Source organism: Limanda limanda, chromosome 8 (assembly GCF_963576545.1).
Source record: "Limanda limanda chromosome 8, fLimLim1.1, whole genome shotgun sequence".
Taxonomy (NCBI): Eukaryota; Metazoa; Chordata; class Actinopteri; order Pleuronectiformes; family Pleuronectidae; genus Limanda; species Limanda limanda.
The window spans coordinates 17105156-17120234 of NC_083643.1; the positions used below are offsets into that span (position 1 = coordinate 17105156).

The following is a 15079-nucleotide window of genomic DNA, read 5'->3' on the forward strand; positions in this document are numbered from 1 at the left end:
ATTACTGATCATCTTCAATTAATAATTTAATTATTTTTGATAGATAATTTTTATTATTTTAATAATCATATTTCATGATTATTATTAATTAGCCAACGTCAAGTCTACTCCTATTGCACAACATATATATACATGTGTGTATGTATTAATTTTAAAGGTAAATATATATACACACTATACTTTACTCTTTATACACATGTATAAATGTGTATAAGTGTGTGTGTGTGTGTATTTCCACAATGCCAGGAGAAATGTACATGTATATCAGCTATTTTTAAATGTAATCTACCACAAACTTTATAACTGCATGAAATTTCATTAGGACAAAAGTTTCCTTTATTGGTTAATAAAAAATATTATAAGGCAAACATTGTCATGTCTGATTTACAAAAGACACCATCAGATCTGCAGTAATGCAACATCATCACAGCGCTTCTTACAATATAAGGCAACATGTTAACACACGATCGGTACTGTATTCACAGTAGCAGTATAAATTATCTGTAGGCTTTCAATAAAAACACTGACATACAACTCACAGATATAGCGATCCAACAGAAAGATGTCAGTGCATTCCTAGAATAAGAATAATCTCATGTAAGGTCAGTAAAATCTGTTTCCTTCTGTACACCAGTTCTATTCAAGAAAAATTTGCCTCCATTCAAAGTCCATTTCATGGATGAGAAACCCAGCAGCTTTATATCTCAATGCAAACGATAAGGGAAAGAGAGAGGCCTCCGTCTGAACTTTTCACAGAGATGTGGAATGGCTTTGAAATTGACTCAACACTGATAGTCTGGACACTTTAATGCACGAGGCGACACTGGATTCCTGTTCTCAAGGAAAAACGTGGTCCGTTTAAGTTGCTGCGTGCCGTCACGCCGCATATGACCTGCAATGAACAATCACAAACATTGGTTAGTTGTTCCATCTTTGTCAAAGAACCCAAGACACAATAAAAGCAAACTGCATTTTCAGAATTGAGGAAATTAATTCATGGATGTTAAAAAAAAGAAAGTGGTATATTTAGGGGAATAACACTTATGTTTGTGCAATGTTGTGCACTATAGTCAAATTTAACAGGACTGTTCGGCCTTGGTAGAGGATTGTGCCATTTTAGCAAAATCACAAAAGGCACATGTTACATTACGTGTTACATTACATTACGTGAGTTTGCTAACCAGTGGCCAAGGGCTGCCACGGCAGTCCAACCACATACTACGTGATACTTACTTGAGTTCCTCCTTCAGTCTGTTGAGTTTATCGAAGAGTCTGTCGTTCTTGACCTGAATGGGAGCGCCCGGCACAAACCAGGCTGCGATGAACTTGCATATGACGACAACATGCTGCAAGCAGAGACGTAAAGGTTAGACATGTAGTCTTTCATTAGAGGGAACACTGTTATGGTCCGTCTCACTGTTTTGACATATTTGAAACTCAACTCTGACCATCTGAGTTTGAAATAAGACAAAGCTGGTCTATTATGGGGGTTTGGTTTGGTGTCGTAAAACCATTTAAAAAATAAAATCATCCGTTCTTTACTAATTATCTCTATGGAAAATAGCTTACTTCAAAGAGGATGACAAATGCAAAGCGCACGGCTAGTATAAGCCAGTACTGTGGGGTTAAACTGTAGTCCTCTGTGCTCCTGTAGTCTTTATAGCTATGAAGAGAGAAAGACAAGAAAGCTGATGTTATCTCCCACTTCTTTAAAATATTAACACACTCAAGATGCAGTGATGGCCATCCAGAGAGATAGTGAACAGGTAACACTGCAGGTGAGAAGAATCACTCCTTTCAAATCTTTTGTTAGTTATAATAGATATGTTTTGACTTTGGCTTTAATTGTATTTCCTACAAATACAATTAAAACAGAACAAACCTGCAGGAGGTGACATTTAAACCATCATGAGTGATCATCTGAAAGGCTGAGAACTCATTGCGTGTGATCTGGTCATCCATTCGTGCAATGGAGAGAGTGTTGTTGATGTAGCCAGACATGCAGCTTGAAAAGAAAACGAGAAAAGGGTATTTAAAGAATGTGTTGCTCACAAAATGAGAAGAGAATAAGAAGAAGAATACACATATCTCACTCAATATCTGTCACCGTGCCATTTGCACATGGGCCAAAGTAGTAACGGTACACCAGTCGAGGGACGAAGTTCGAGGACACGCCGATGACCAACCCATTAGCAATGACGGCTAAGACACCGATAGCCTCCAACACGTCTATCCACACACCTGAGGGGAAACAATATTCATATGTGAACATGCAAACATTAAGCTTATTGACATTATCAGAGGTTCTGAAGTTTTCAGGTAGTACGAGGAATTTTAGGAAAAACTGACTTAATCTAAATATTGCAAAATTGAAGGTATAGACTAGGAATATTAAATACCTTGGTTGCTATATTAGTGTAGTTGAATTACAAAGATACTAAGTCCTGGCCTTACGGTTGAGGTTTAAAATGTGGCAGAAAAACTTGGGAAAACACCTTTACACATATGCTTCAATTCAACATGATTGAAATATTGTTATTATATTATATTATATTATATATTATATCCTCACCAATATCGTTGGTTTTCTTGGGGACCAGTCTCCGCTCCAGAGTGACCATCTTAATGGCGTCCAAGCGTATCTCAATGACATTATTAATCAGGGCTAGAAGAGGAGCGAGAGGAAACGCTGCCACAAATATGGTGGTAAAGCTGAACTGGATCACTGAGGAGAGAGCAAAGTGAATATTATTGTTTAGTACATCTACGTTGTTTCGTGGCTAAAGCTTTCTGCGGAGTACACACCTATTTCCAGGAACTCATTGAACAGACTGAAGGAGTTGACATCATTGAGGCGGTAGTTGCTGACCCAGTCTCGAAGCTTGCAATTCTCACACAGTTCGGCGCCTTTGCTCTCCTCCGAATCGTTCTTCCGGTAACAGTGAGCACATCCCCTCTGCAGCTTCCGTGTTTTTCTCCTCTTTAACCACGTGCAGAACCAGCTGATACACAAAACAGAGAAGTGTCACCAGCGTGGACCGTAACATTAGGAAAGTAAATCTTACATCGGATATGTACATTTCTTATCAAAAATATGCTTTATACTCACGGGCCAGTGAACTCGAACACGTTGCTAATGGTTTGCTTAAGTACCATTATAATTGCCATTTGGATGAACAGGTCCGTGAGACATCCACTCGGGTGACACTGCCCGAAAGAGAGTGAAATGTTTGGAATTAATCAGACACTAAATCATTGAGTCTAAAGGTGAACATATTACTCATGAAATGCAGATTTTAAATGCGATAGAGACGTTCACTCACTTCCTCAAGTCTCCATTTCCCTGCGATTCGTACATAACCACCAGGATGACCATTGATCCTGTCATGGGAGAAAAACACAAAAACTAGTGACTATTATGCTGCTCTTGTAACACAGTTACACAGTATGAGCCACGACATTGAAACCTGCAGCAACCAGGATGTGAGAATCAGATCCTTTAAATCCTGTAAGTGGCAGGTGGGGCCTCCATAGATAAGACCTTGTTTCTCCTATACATGCTGAATTGGACTGAAATCTGAGGAATTTAGACTTTTAGTCATGTTCCTTAAACAACATAAGAGCCATGGTCCAGTTCGGTTGTTTGGTTACATGTGTTTATGACAATGTAAGCGTTTGAATAGAGGATAATAGAGTAACGTTTCTATTGTTGTTTTAATGTGTTAAAATAGATTTATAATGTTATAGCTTATGACAGATGATGTGCCGAATTTTGGTTTTGTGCGGAAAAAGAAAGTGTAGGTGTGGATCGACCAGGTCGGGGAGCATATAGTCAGTCATGACCGTGCTGAAATGTAATGTTACGTTGGATGAGCTGTAGTGATGCTGGAGGTATGTTAAAATAATCACTTTTCAAGTTTTCGTGCCTTACGTGTGACTAAATTGGGTTTTCACATTAAGGGCTGCTTAAGTTTATTGGAACACAAGATAAAACGAGACACTCAGTTTTAAGTGGCCTACAGGAGCTTGGATCATGGTGAACATGGCACGTTATCCTGCTGAGAGAGGCCACTGCCGTTAAGGATTCCAGACGGGAGTACTTGGTCTGTAAAAAGGTTTCCCAAGCATCACACTGCCTCCACCTTGCTGTAGTGCATCCTGTTAACACACCTTCTACCAGTGCTCCATTATCTTGTTCTGTTGCTCTTGTGCCAATTGTCAGCATTTTCAGCAGCTGACAGAGGTCAGGGGGGCACCATGGCGACTCAGACAGGCTGTGGCAATGCAGCTTTGCATCCTAGCCATCATCCCACCCCTGAGGAATGGGATCAAACGTGTGAGCCTTCACTTCCCACACGTGTCAACAAGCCTTGGGCATAACTTGATGTTGCATATTTATCGGTTGTGATTACTGGTTGGTCCTGACCACTGCATTCCAGGAACATTCCTCAAGACCTGCTGTTTCTAGAAATGTTCTGACCCAGTTGTTCCATTTAGCCCCTTTCAAAGTTACTCAGTTCCTCATGACTACACATTTTTCTCGGCATATCAACTGCTAGAACTGATTGTTCTAATATTTAGTTTCACATTGTACCCCCATAACAAGAAAATCTGTAAAAAAAAATGATTCACCTCACTGGTCACCTGTCAGTGGTTTTAATGTGTGGCTGATATTGAAGTATTGAAGTTCTCACCTGCCCAGGAAAAAGGCCACGTAGAAGAGCGAGGAGAAGTAGGTGAAGAACTGGAAGGTGAACATCTTGACAGTGAAACTCTTCTCTGTGGTAGTGAATGATCTGGTTTCCTCTGGTGAAGACAGACCTCAAGTCAGTGTGTTAGCATGCCTGCATTTCACTATTTGACCAGTGGAGGGCACAATATCACAAACTAAACAGAAACCTTATTACAAATTCAGAGTTTAGAACTCATCTAAATCATGTTAGTTCCTCAGTTAACATCTAATTAATATTTAAATATTTACCCACCCATATTTGGTGAATAAATTATTGTAATATGATAAGATGTTTGAGTTCTCAAATCTAATGATCTTTTTAAGAAATAAAAAGTTAAATCTGAGGTTATTTAAAAATACATATATAATAAAGCGATATAATACAAATATAGGAGCTTGAACTGCAATGTTACAGAAGGTACAGCACATGTGTATGTGGGCTCTATAAAATAATACAGAGCCCTGAGTTTTTATGGTCTTCTGACTCAGACTCTTTCTTCAGATTTTATTATCTGGAATGACTTTTGTCCTCTCATGCCTCGTCTCACCTGTAGCTGTCCTCAGTCTGTTTCCCTGCTCTGACTATCACCTGACATATTATGCATCTTTACAACAACTCTGATATGGGGGCCCAGGTCCAATGTCCGACCTATGTCATGAACCACGCCTTCACAATGCACATTAAAGACACTGAGTATGTTAACTTGTTACCTGCAGCTCTTTCTTGAGTGTATATTTCAATGATATGAGTTGAGGGACTGAACAGACGACAGCTTTCAGTTTCTCTCAGCCTCATCATTTATGTTGTCAAGCTGCTGCCGTGTGCTGGATGATATTTTCCTGTGTAAACCTGTTGCTAGGCTGTGTGTTATCTGTGTCAGACCTGTTTTCAGCCTGATTACCTGCTGTATTGCTGCAGCACTCGAATATTTGTTTTCTTATTTTCACTCCCCACTCACTGACAACTGTTAGTGAGTGGGGAGTGGCGGCTGTCTGAGGGGTAGAGTGGTCGTCCTCCAACCTGAAGGTCGGCGGTTCGATTCCCAGTCTAAACCATCTGCATGCCGAAGTGTCCTTGGGCAAGATGCTGAACCCTGAACGGCCCCCCATAGAATAACAAAGTGCTGCAAGTAGATGCACTGTATGAATGTGTGTATGAATGGGTGAATGTGAAACTGTACTGTAAAGCGCTTTGAGTGGTCTTCATCAGACTAGAAAAGCGCTATATAAATACAAATCCATCCATTACCATTAACTGGTGATTAAAGAATTTCTCATTCAATGTTTAGAATCCTTCTATATAAAAAGCTGTACGACACAGGATGTTTTAGAGCTAATGTTTAAACATTCACAGCAAAGTTCATCAGCATCCATTTGAAATCTGAAAATAAATGGGAACAAACCTAGGTCACACAGCTTCATGGCCACAATCCTGTTTATCTGCAAAGACAAAGACGAGGTCAGAGTCAGAGCGAGTGTTACCACTACGGCACAAACGCACATTAAGAGACATGTGTACCCGAGTCATGACGGTGATGACGAGGTAATGGAGGACGGCGCCCAGCATCATCGCTCCACTGTTGGAATGGGTGCTCAGGAACTCCCATGATCCCTCAGCCAAGAGTACAGCTGCAATCACCCTGAACACCACCAAGGCGTGTGTGAGGCCGATGATCACCAGTATCTGTAGAAACACAGCATTGGTCGTACTATACTTTTACATTACATTACATTACATACTTGTGTAGGCCTCCATTAATAACTATGCATTTTTTCCTGGTGAATAATTTATGGTAATTTGGTTTGTTTAGAGGACAGACATCTATGAGTGTGTGAAACTGGGCGGTGCTTGATTGAATTTTAAAGGACTGTAGGGCCTTGGCAGAGGTAAAACAAGAGCCAATCTTGTTTTACCTGAAACTTGAACCACACTGTAACCTGATTCGTATCTTAACATCAGCTAAATGTTATCATAAAAGTAATTCAAAAACAAGGGTTCTGACACTTTGCCAGCAGAAAAATATGTGAAGAGCGTCAAAGTCAAAACGACAAGTCACCCACCATGGCTGTGACACAGATCATAACCAAGGTGGTGCGCAGGTAGGAGTGCTTGAACTTCTTGGGTTCACAGGTTTCGTTGTTCACAATTTCCAGGATTAGTTCCTCCTATAATTGAATTCAACAGAGAAGAAACACACCTTGAATTCCAGAGTGAGTACTGACCAGGTTGTACTGAAATGAGCTGTAATGTATTAAAGTGATCATACCTCCTCCTCACACCAGTCAGACACTTTCCATTCACACACATAGGACGCTCGATGTCTCTTCCAAAATTCCAAAAACAGTGTTGCTGTAAAAAACATTAAAACAAAATAACTAAGTAACTCGTTTGCAAATTTTTCAAAATGCGGCTGCTCATATTTTAACAGAAACAAACCATAGGTCTTATATCACGCCCATCCTTGCATCCCTTCACTGGTTGCTGGTTAAATTCAGGATTGATTTTAGGATTCTTTTAATAACTTTCAAAGATCAACATGGGCTGCCCCTTTTCACATTTCTCTTATCTCGTATTATCCTAGTCGCATCCTGAGATCGACCAGTGTTTCCTTGTTAGAAGTCCCTAGGTCAAGGCTGACTACTCAGGGTGACCGGGTTTCTCTTTCAGGACCCCGAGGCTCTGGAAATACCTGCCTGACGAGATTACGCTCACCAACTCACTAACTATCTAATCTATTTAAATCACTGCTCAAAACATATTTTTTTTAGGAAAGCATTTTTAACATGCGATTTGTAACTCTGGTACTACAGTGTTGTTATATCTCCTTTTATTCCTCATCTTGGTTTTATTGCAACCACATTTTATGTAGTTTCTTAAATAGTACAGCTTTTGTCAAAGCTGCCTATGATATGAGGGTGTTTAGTTGAGTTAAAAAAATTAATTTGTTTTGAGAAGCACTTTGTAACCTTGTTTAGACAAGTGCTATTCAAATAAAGTTATTATTATTATTAATATTATTATTATAATGTGTTCTTATCGACGACTGCTCAGCCACCCCACCCACCGCCAGATGGCCAGGGCTGATTAATATACGAGTGGCCAGGACAAGTAGGTGCTGTCAGTGATGTGGCATCTCCTTGGCAGCACTTTCCTTAGTGATCACAAAAAATTCAGGCAGTTGGAAAAGATCAATTTAAGGCAGATAATAGACTTATTTGTGCAAGTTGTCCTGTGTAGCCAAAAATCTGTATAAAAGAGGAGTTCTGCAGCCTGGTTTGCTGTTATCTTTGTCAAATGTGCCCATCACATGGATTTTAAAGGGCTGAGATGAATCCATTAACCTCTTTTCAGCAAGGATCTGAATCCAGACAATACAGTATAGAAATACAAAAACACAAAACTCACCCCAAACAGCCATGAACATCGCGAAGAGCACTGTGCCGTTATTATCGAACAGCTGGCTCACCTGTAGAGAAACGTGAGAAGCAGTGAGCACCGACAGACACGTGCACCATTCAGTTATCTTACAGGAAATGCACTGATGTACCTTGGCGTACGTGCAGGTGTCGGAGAGCTGCCAAACTTTGCATCTCTTGTCACAAAGTGGACACATGATGGTGTTAGCCTCGCACACCTCTTTTCTACAACACAGTGTAAACGGTAAATAAACTGCATTTATAGCACTTTTCTAGTCTTAGCGACCACGATTATTACACACACATTCACAGAGCGCAAATATATGCTGCAATTTTCTATCACACATTCACATTCATACAATGAAGGTGTCCGTTCATTGTCTCGCCGTTCAGCATGCAGACGGGAGGAGATCGAACCACCGGCCACAGCCTCCTCCAAACACTCTTTATGAACACAGACACCGTGGGGGGTTTGGAGAAACTTACATGAGGGGGGAGCTGTTGAAGAAGGCGAGGCCATAGAGGAAGACGATCACCCCGATGATGGCAGGAGGGATGAGCAGGTACGTGTACCAGCCCAACCACAGATAGTACAGGGCCACCTTCTCCCCAAAGTAGTTCCTGACATGAGCATGTACACACAGAGTCACACACTTGCACTCACGAAATTGCAAATGAATATAAATGATTATACAAATGTTTATTTGTTTATTCAAAATAGGCAATAACAATATGTGTATGGTTTTATGTATCAGCGTACTGAGACAGAGTATTATGGCCATGTAACAGAAATGGAATTCAGAGATTCAGAGAATGATGTCGTAATTACCAAGAAAAAGTCATAATATCATTAGGATAAAGTTGTAATGAGAGATGCAGGAAATAAGGAGCAAGGTGAACCCGAGCCTGACAGAGTTCAGTCAGAGTACAGCGTACAGGCCTTCAGGAACCACTCTCATTGTTTCACCTCTAAGAATACCATGCATATGTTACCAATGACAGCCCTGCAGTCATTGGTCTGGTGTACATGATGTAGAGTATGTCAATAAGTTCAATTACAGCATGTGATACTATACAGTTTTGGTATAATCATACTTTCTATGTTAATGTATGAAAGAGCTTTTTGTCACAAAACACTCAAACAAAACTAATGTGTTTGCACATTTAGAATTTCAGATCATAAATGTAATTGATTGTATTTAATAGGGCCATGTTCCGGTCGCCTTTTTAAAACAATAACACGTAGGAGCAACAACTACTGCACTGATTTTGACAAAACCTGACTGGTGAAGTGATTATGTATCTGGTTACAAATGTGTTATCAGCTCTAATCATGTCTCTGTCTCGCAGATAGCACACTGACGTGAATGGTTACATATATTCAATGTTTTACCTGTAAACTAGAGCATGTTAGCATCGTGTCCTGCTGTATACTCAGTATTCAACTGAATCTGTACATATTTCTGAATTATGAGTCCACACAATGGCTGCATAGTATGTGCATGTTTGTGCGTGTGTGTACGTGTGTGTGTGTGTGTGTGTGTGTGTGGAGGGGGTGGCTTTGACATGTTAGTTGTTGCCTTTCTAATCCTTGACCCTGCTTCTCGGTAAGATGACATGCAAAACAATAATGCTGCAATATCCGCAACTGTGTACAAAGCAGGGCATGAATAGGCTGTTGTGTTGCAATCCAAACCTGACAGCAGTTATGGGTTGCCCTTGGAGACAGGCTGTCCATCGTGCCCAGTTCTCCTTCAGCTCTTTCTGTTTCTTTTTCTGGCAGCAGGAGCACAGAGAAATGAAAGGACAACACAGACATGAGGAGCTGTGTACAAACCGGTAAACATAACATACACATTGTTTACATGAGTGCACATGTAGCATTATTTCAAAAACACAGACACGCGTATGCCCACTATTTCCCAGCAGCAGATGAGTCACTGCATTAATATGTCTCGCATAAGATCTGTGTCAATAAATACTGTCTTGGAAGCTCCGTATTGTTTTGGAAGGACCCTGCCAAGTTTGACTTCATGATTTTAGAAGAATCTTAGAGCATCAAAATTTCAAACCCTTGAGCAACATGTGAAACAATAGAAGCCTCAATGTTATTTTGATGGTTCACTGACTTGGAGTTGTTCTTAGTCCACTAATCTACATGTAGGCATTTATATATTTATTGATAAATTCACAGATTTATGTTTGCAATTGTAGATGTATCTACACATAGACAAGTTACATAGAGTTGATTTAACAAAAGAGTATGTGGATCCCAGAGGAGTAAATAAAGTCAGATATTGGTTTAATTGAATTATTCATGATGAAGCTACTATTATTCAAGTCTCATTGAGTGACTTTGTTTATTAACTTGATGTAAAAAGATAAAGGGACAGTACCACACCTGTAAAAGGTTGAGATAATAAAAAATTCAATAGGTTTACCTCATGTAAGCAGAACTTCGCTTCAAAAACCTTCGTCTTCACGAGATGATGCAGAACCTCTGGAAGATGAATAGACAAGAAGAATGATGTCAAAAGTTAGGAGCCCGGTTCAAAGCAAAGCCTCTTACAATTACAGCGGATAAGTCTTTCTCACCTCCCGAACGGATAGGGGTGTGATTCAGAATGAAGTGGACGATCCTTATCCTGAAAATAGGATACAAGCATCACAAAATTAAGTTTTACTTGTAGCAAGAGACAGTAAAAACAAAACAAAGAGTAACTCAGTCATTTGAGAGAGTTCAGGTTAGCTGAGAGTTCAATGACGCTACACAGCTCTTACGCCAGAGGTGAAGACAGAGGTGTATTGTCCTTTGTGATGACAGGATCAAATGAAACATAAACAATAATGAATGCTTTAAATAGCCAATGTGATTGTTTCGAAATGCCAGAAATAGCAACAGCAACATATAACACCTGGTGCTCAGAGGAACAACGTCCCGACCCGAGCTCCAGTTACAAGCGTCCGACACTTTGAGCAGGTACCGGTACTTCTCAAAGATCTCTTGTGGCGCTCGAATCCCGTAGAAGACGTGATCGTCGTCTATGATTTTCTGACAGAAAACACAAACAGGATGAATGAACAAAATCGTGTCCCATTTGCAAGAGGAAAAATACAAATTTGTTTCAAAGACTCACTGTGACTCTCATCTTCTTTCTTTTCAATTCTTCAATGAATTCAGTTTGCTTCTTGAAAGCCGCTGTCTCCTGGTTTCCAATCGTCTTGGCAACCAGGACGTAGTCGTCGTGGTGTGGGGTGTGCTAAGAGACACAGACGTAGAATTTTATGGACTTCTATAAATCAGAGTCGGCAGAGCAAAGGCTCACAGTGGACACATGAAGTCAACTTACCAAAGGAAGGGGGGGATTCTGTTCTCTGCCATTCTCTTTCACCACTCCGAATAGTTCCAGTAGTTCAAAACTGGACTGTATAATAAGATAAAATCATAATCATATTCAGAAAAAATGAAGGAGGGAATCACACAATGCTGGAAAGCACCTACGTCATGACTGAATGTTTACAATTGAAATAGTCACAGCCTGACTGACATATCACTTACATGATCACCATTAAAAAAACAAAACAATAAGGTTACATCAGTTTGGAATCTCCCACTCGTGAATATGTGCCTAAAGGTTATTATCTCTAAAAGAATCCTGAGAAACTATGACACGGGGGTGTGTCGATGAATGCCACAGAGGTGACAGGAGAGAGAAACCTGTGGTGATCCTGACTCACTGTCAGCGAGGAGGCTTCGATCCAACCGGACTGAAACAATGATCCTGTTATTGTCAGAAGAGTCAGCAACATTGTTACACGTAGGCCCAGAACACTGAAGGTGTGGCACACATGTAGAGATCCGGACAGTGAAGGACACCCACCCATCCTAAACATCACATTCAACCCCCCACAGATCAGATGGATTGTGAGGAGGGGGGGTTGGCAGATTGCGTGAAAACACGACAAGCAACTTAACCCAGCAGCTCCACAGGTAGCTGGCCCCAGAGCAGCTCCACGTTCTAACCCGACACCTGTTGTATGTTGTGCGTGAGTGCGATCACCTACCTGCCTCTTGTGGACGGGCATGGCGAGCAATGCAGATGGAGGCGACTTCTCGGAGAAAGAGGAAAAAGGAAAAGGGAAGAGAGCAGCTTCAGTCAGCCATTCACTCAGTCAGGTCAGCGGTGTGCCACACTGGGGAATGACATGATGGCTCTCTGGGTGGACTTCCGCACTTCCTCCGGGCACGAGCGTGTTGTCGTTTCACAAGCTGAGGAATGTGAAAGCGACTCCACCTGTTGCTGGTGTCAGTGTGTGTGTGTGAGGCTCCACCTGAAGCCTCCACCTATCGTCTCCGCTCAGTCACTCAGCGATGAGGTGAACACACACACACACACACACACACACACACACACACACACACACACAGAGAGAGAGACAGTGTGTGCAAACAGGGACAACATGGAGATGGTGTCTCAGGTGCAGTGGAATGACATGTTCTGCAACATGCTGCCTCCTGCTCCTCCTCCTCCTCCTCCTCCTCCTCACTGATCAGCAGTGACAGCTGTCCGCCCCTAGGTGGCAGCAAACACTGTGATTTCAGTCTCGACGCTCCGGGACTGAATCATCTTCATGCACTGTATCATCCCAGACCCACCCACATACACACACACACACACACACACACACACACACACACACACACACACACACACACACACACACACGCACACACACACACACACACACACATACACAAACACACACACACACACATACACACACACACACACACACACACACACACACACACACACACACACACACACACACACACACACACAGAGACAGTGTGTGCAAACAGGGACCACATGGAGATGGTGTGTCAGGTGCAGTGGAATGACATGTTCTGCAACATGCTGCATCCTGCTCCTCCTCCTCCTCCTCCTCCTCCTCCTCCTCCTCCTCCTCCTCCTCCTCCTCCTCCTCCTCCTCCTCCTCCTCCTCCTCCTCCTCCTCCTCCTCACTGATCAGCAGTGACAGCTGTCCGCCCCTAGGTGGCAGCAAACACTCTGGTTTCAGTCTCGACGCTCCGGGACTGAATCATCTTCATGCACTGTATCATCCCAGACCCACAAACACACACACACACACACACACACACACACACACACACACACACACACACACACACACACACACACACACACACACACACACACACACACACACACACACACACACATACACACACACACACACACACACGCACGCACGCATGAGGTCATTAGTGAATCAGATGACAGTGTTAAAGTAAATCCATGGTGATGAAGCTACATTCCCCCTCAAAGTGCAATTGTTTGTTTAAATAATAATTTTGTACTATCCAATTATTAAGTGCATAAGTATTTAATGCTATTATTGGAACAAATATTGTCAATTGCGTTTTGTTAAAATGATTATTGTGCAATCCAATGACACAATTAAGATGATAAGCTAATGTGGTTAACTGTCAAGGAGTTTCTTGAATACATTTGACATTCGGAATGATAAATTCTATATTTTTTACTCTTATTTTTATACGTTTGTATAAAAACTGAAATGTTTCTATTGAATTGATCATGAAAAATATGTGAAATGAGAACTTTCACTTAGCCACAAAATGTGGTCATTGATCATTGATGGGATTTGTCTTTAGTGAACAATTCAACATAAGAATAAACTAAATTAAAACATCATTGTAAAAGATCTATACAAGCTGAAAATAGCCAGACCACTTTATAAACGTTTGGTGTTGGTGTCACACATAGTTTTATAAAAATGCACCTTCAGCTATTTTACTTCCTTCAGTTCTACTGTCTAGAAGAAGCATGACTAATTGTACTTATTAGAAATACTGTCTGTCACAATACTCAGGTTGCTAAGCACCAAAACTGACCAGAAAACATGCTCAATCAATTCAAAATCAATAAAAATTTCATTTAGAGCTGTATTCTTAACGTAGGCTACTTGTACTTTATCTGATTTCCAACTCATACTTCTACCCCTCTCAGTAATACTGACACTTGCTCTAGGAGACATCTCTATGCATTAGGCCGATACTTTCTTCTTCTGTGAGCTTGTGATTAGATTTATTTAAAGAATAACTAACATGTGAAACCCATTGCAGATTTATTTCTGTTACTCATCCTTTCTCATTGACAGCAGAGAAAAGGAAAACTAACATGTCAAGCGGGTGGCCCACCCTGCCCTGTTATTAAACATGATTCCTACCATTAGCCAGAGGAACCTTGGAAAGGCGTGCACACCCAGGAAGACCCACATGTCAGGGATATGAGACTGACGAAAAAGTGGTCGCGAAAATAAGCGCCTGTATTTCTGTACATGGCCACACCCCACAGAGGAGGACAGCATAATTACACAAGTGCAGGACTGTGTAAACCACATGAAGGGCGACAAAGGGGGCTGCTGCTGCCATGGAAGTACAGAGTAGAGGAGGTGGTTGGGAGGAGCAGGGACAAGCTTCTGTTAGAAGACTCCCTGTCGTGGAGGAACAGGCGTACAGATGTGTGAATGAACGACACTGAAAGTAACAAGTTGGCTTGAACAAAGTAAAACATTGATCTTCAAAACCAAGATTACTGAGAGACACAGCAGAGTCACAGTTTGTTTCCTTGAGAGGGTTCCTCAGCAAAGAGCTTAATCTCTATTGTTTTTATTTGATTTACTACAGAGCATAAATTCATCACTGATCCCCAAGTATGATGGAAATTTTTTTTCTTAAATTGTCAAACATTCCTCAGGTTGGAAAAACGTTTCTTGCAGGATTACATGAAACCATTCTGGAGAGGCACGAGTTAAAAGGCTCCTGTGGTTGGTTGTATGGGAGTTCCTGGAAGCTCTCACTCTGGGCATTTGACCAAACAAATT

At 41.2% G+C, this 15079-nt stretch overlaps 1 protein-coding gene across 1 annotated transcript; it reads right to left on the reverse strand.

Annotated features, from left to right (window-relative positions):
* Positions 1 to 378: 378 nt before the first annotated feature.
* On the reverse strand, positions 379 to 12341 carry LOC133008664 (anoctamin-9). Its single transcript, XM_061075919.1, has 24 exons — positions 12215 to 12341; positions 11500 to 11574; positions 11287 to 11409; positions 11065 to 11201; positions 10745 to 10794; positions 10591 to 10649; positions 9846 to 9925; positions 8636 to 8770; positions 8281 to 8374; positions 8139 to 8199; positions 7000 to 7082; positions 6794 to 6898; positions 6252 to 6416; positions 6136 to 6172; positions 4695 to 4806; positions 3324 to 3381; positions 3110 to 3207; positions 2806 to 3002; positions 2573 to 2725; positions 2094 to 2241; positions 1883 to 2005; positions 1570 to 1663; positions 1234 to 1346; positions 379 to 892 (listed from the first exon to the last, which is right to left on the reverse strand). The coding sequence occupies exons 1-24, from the start codon at positions 12233 to 12235 to the stop codon at positions 877 to 879; spliced, it is 2337 nt and encodes a 778-aa protein (XP_060931902.1). The 5' UTR covers positions 12236 to 12341; the 3' UTR covers positions 379 to 876.
* Positions 12342 to 15079: the final 2738 nt, after the last annotated feature.

Excerpts from the sequence above, each read along its gene's own strand:
- LOC133008664 (XM_061075919.1), bottom strand. The coding sequence starts at position 12,235 with ATGCCCGTCCACAAGAGGCAG. Across the intron at positions 8,375-8,635 it reads TTCAACAGCTCCCCCCTCAT|AAAAGAGGTGTGCGAGGCTA; the intron begins GTAAGTTTCTCC and ends ACTGTGTTGTAG. Across the intron at positions 6,173-6,251 it reads TCATCACCGTCATGACTCGG|ATAAACAGGATTGTGGCCAT; the intron begins GTACACATGTCT and ends TTGTCTTTGCAG.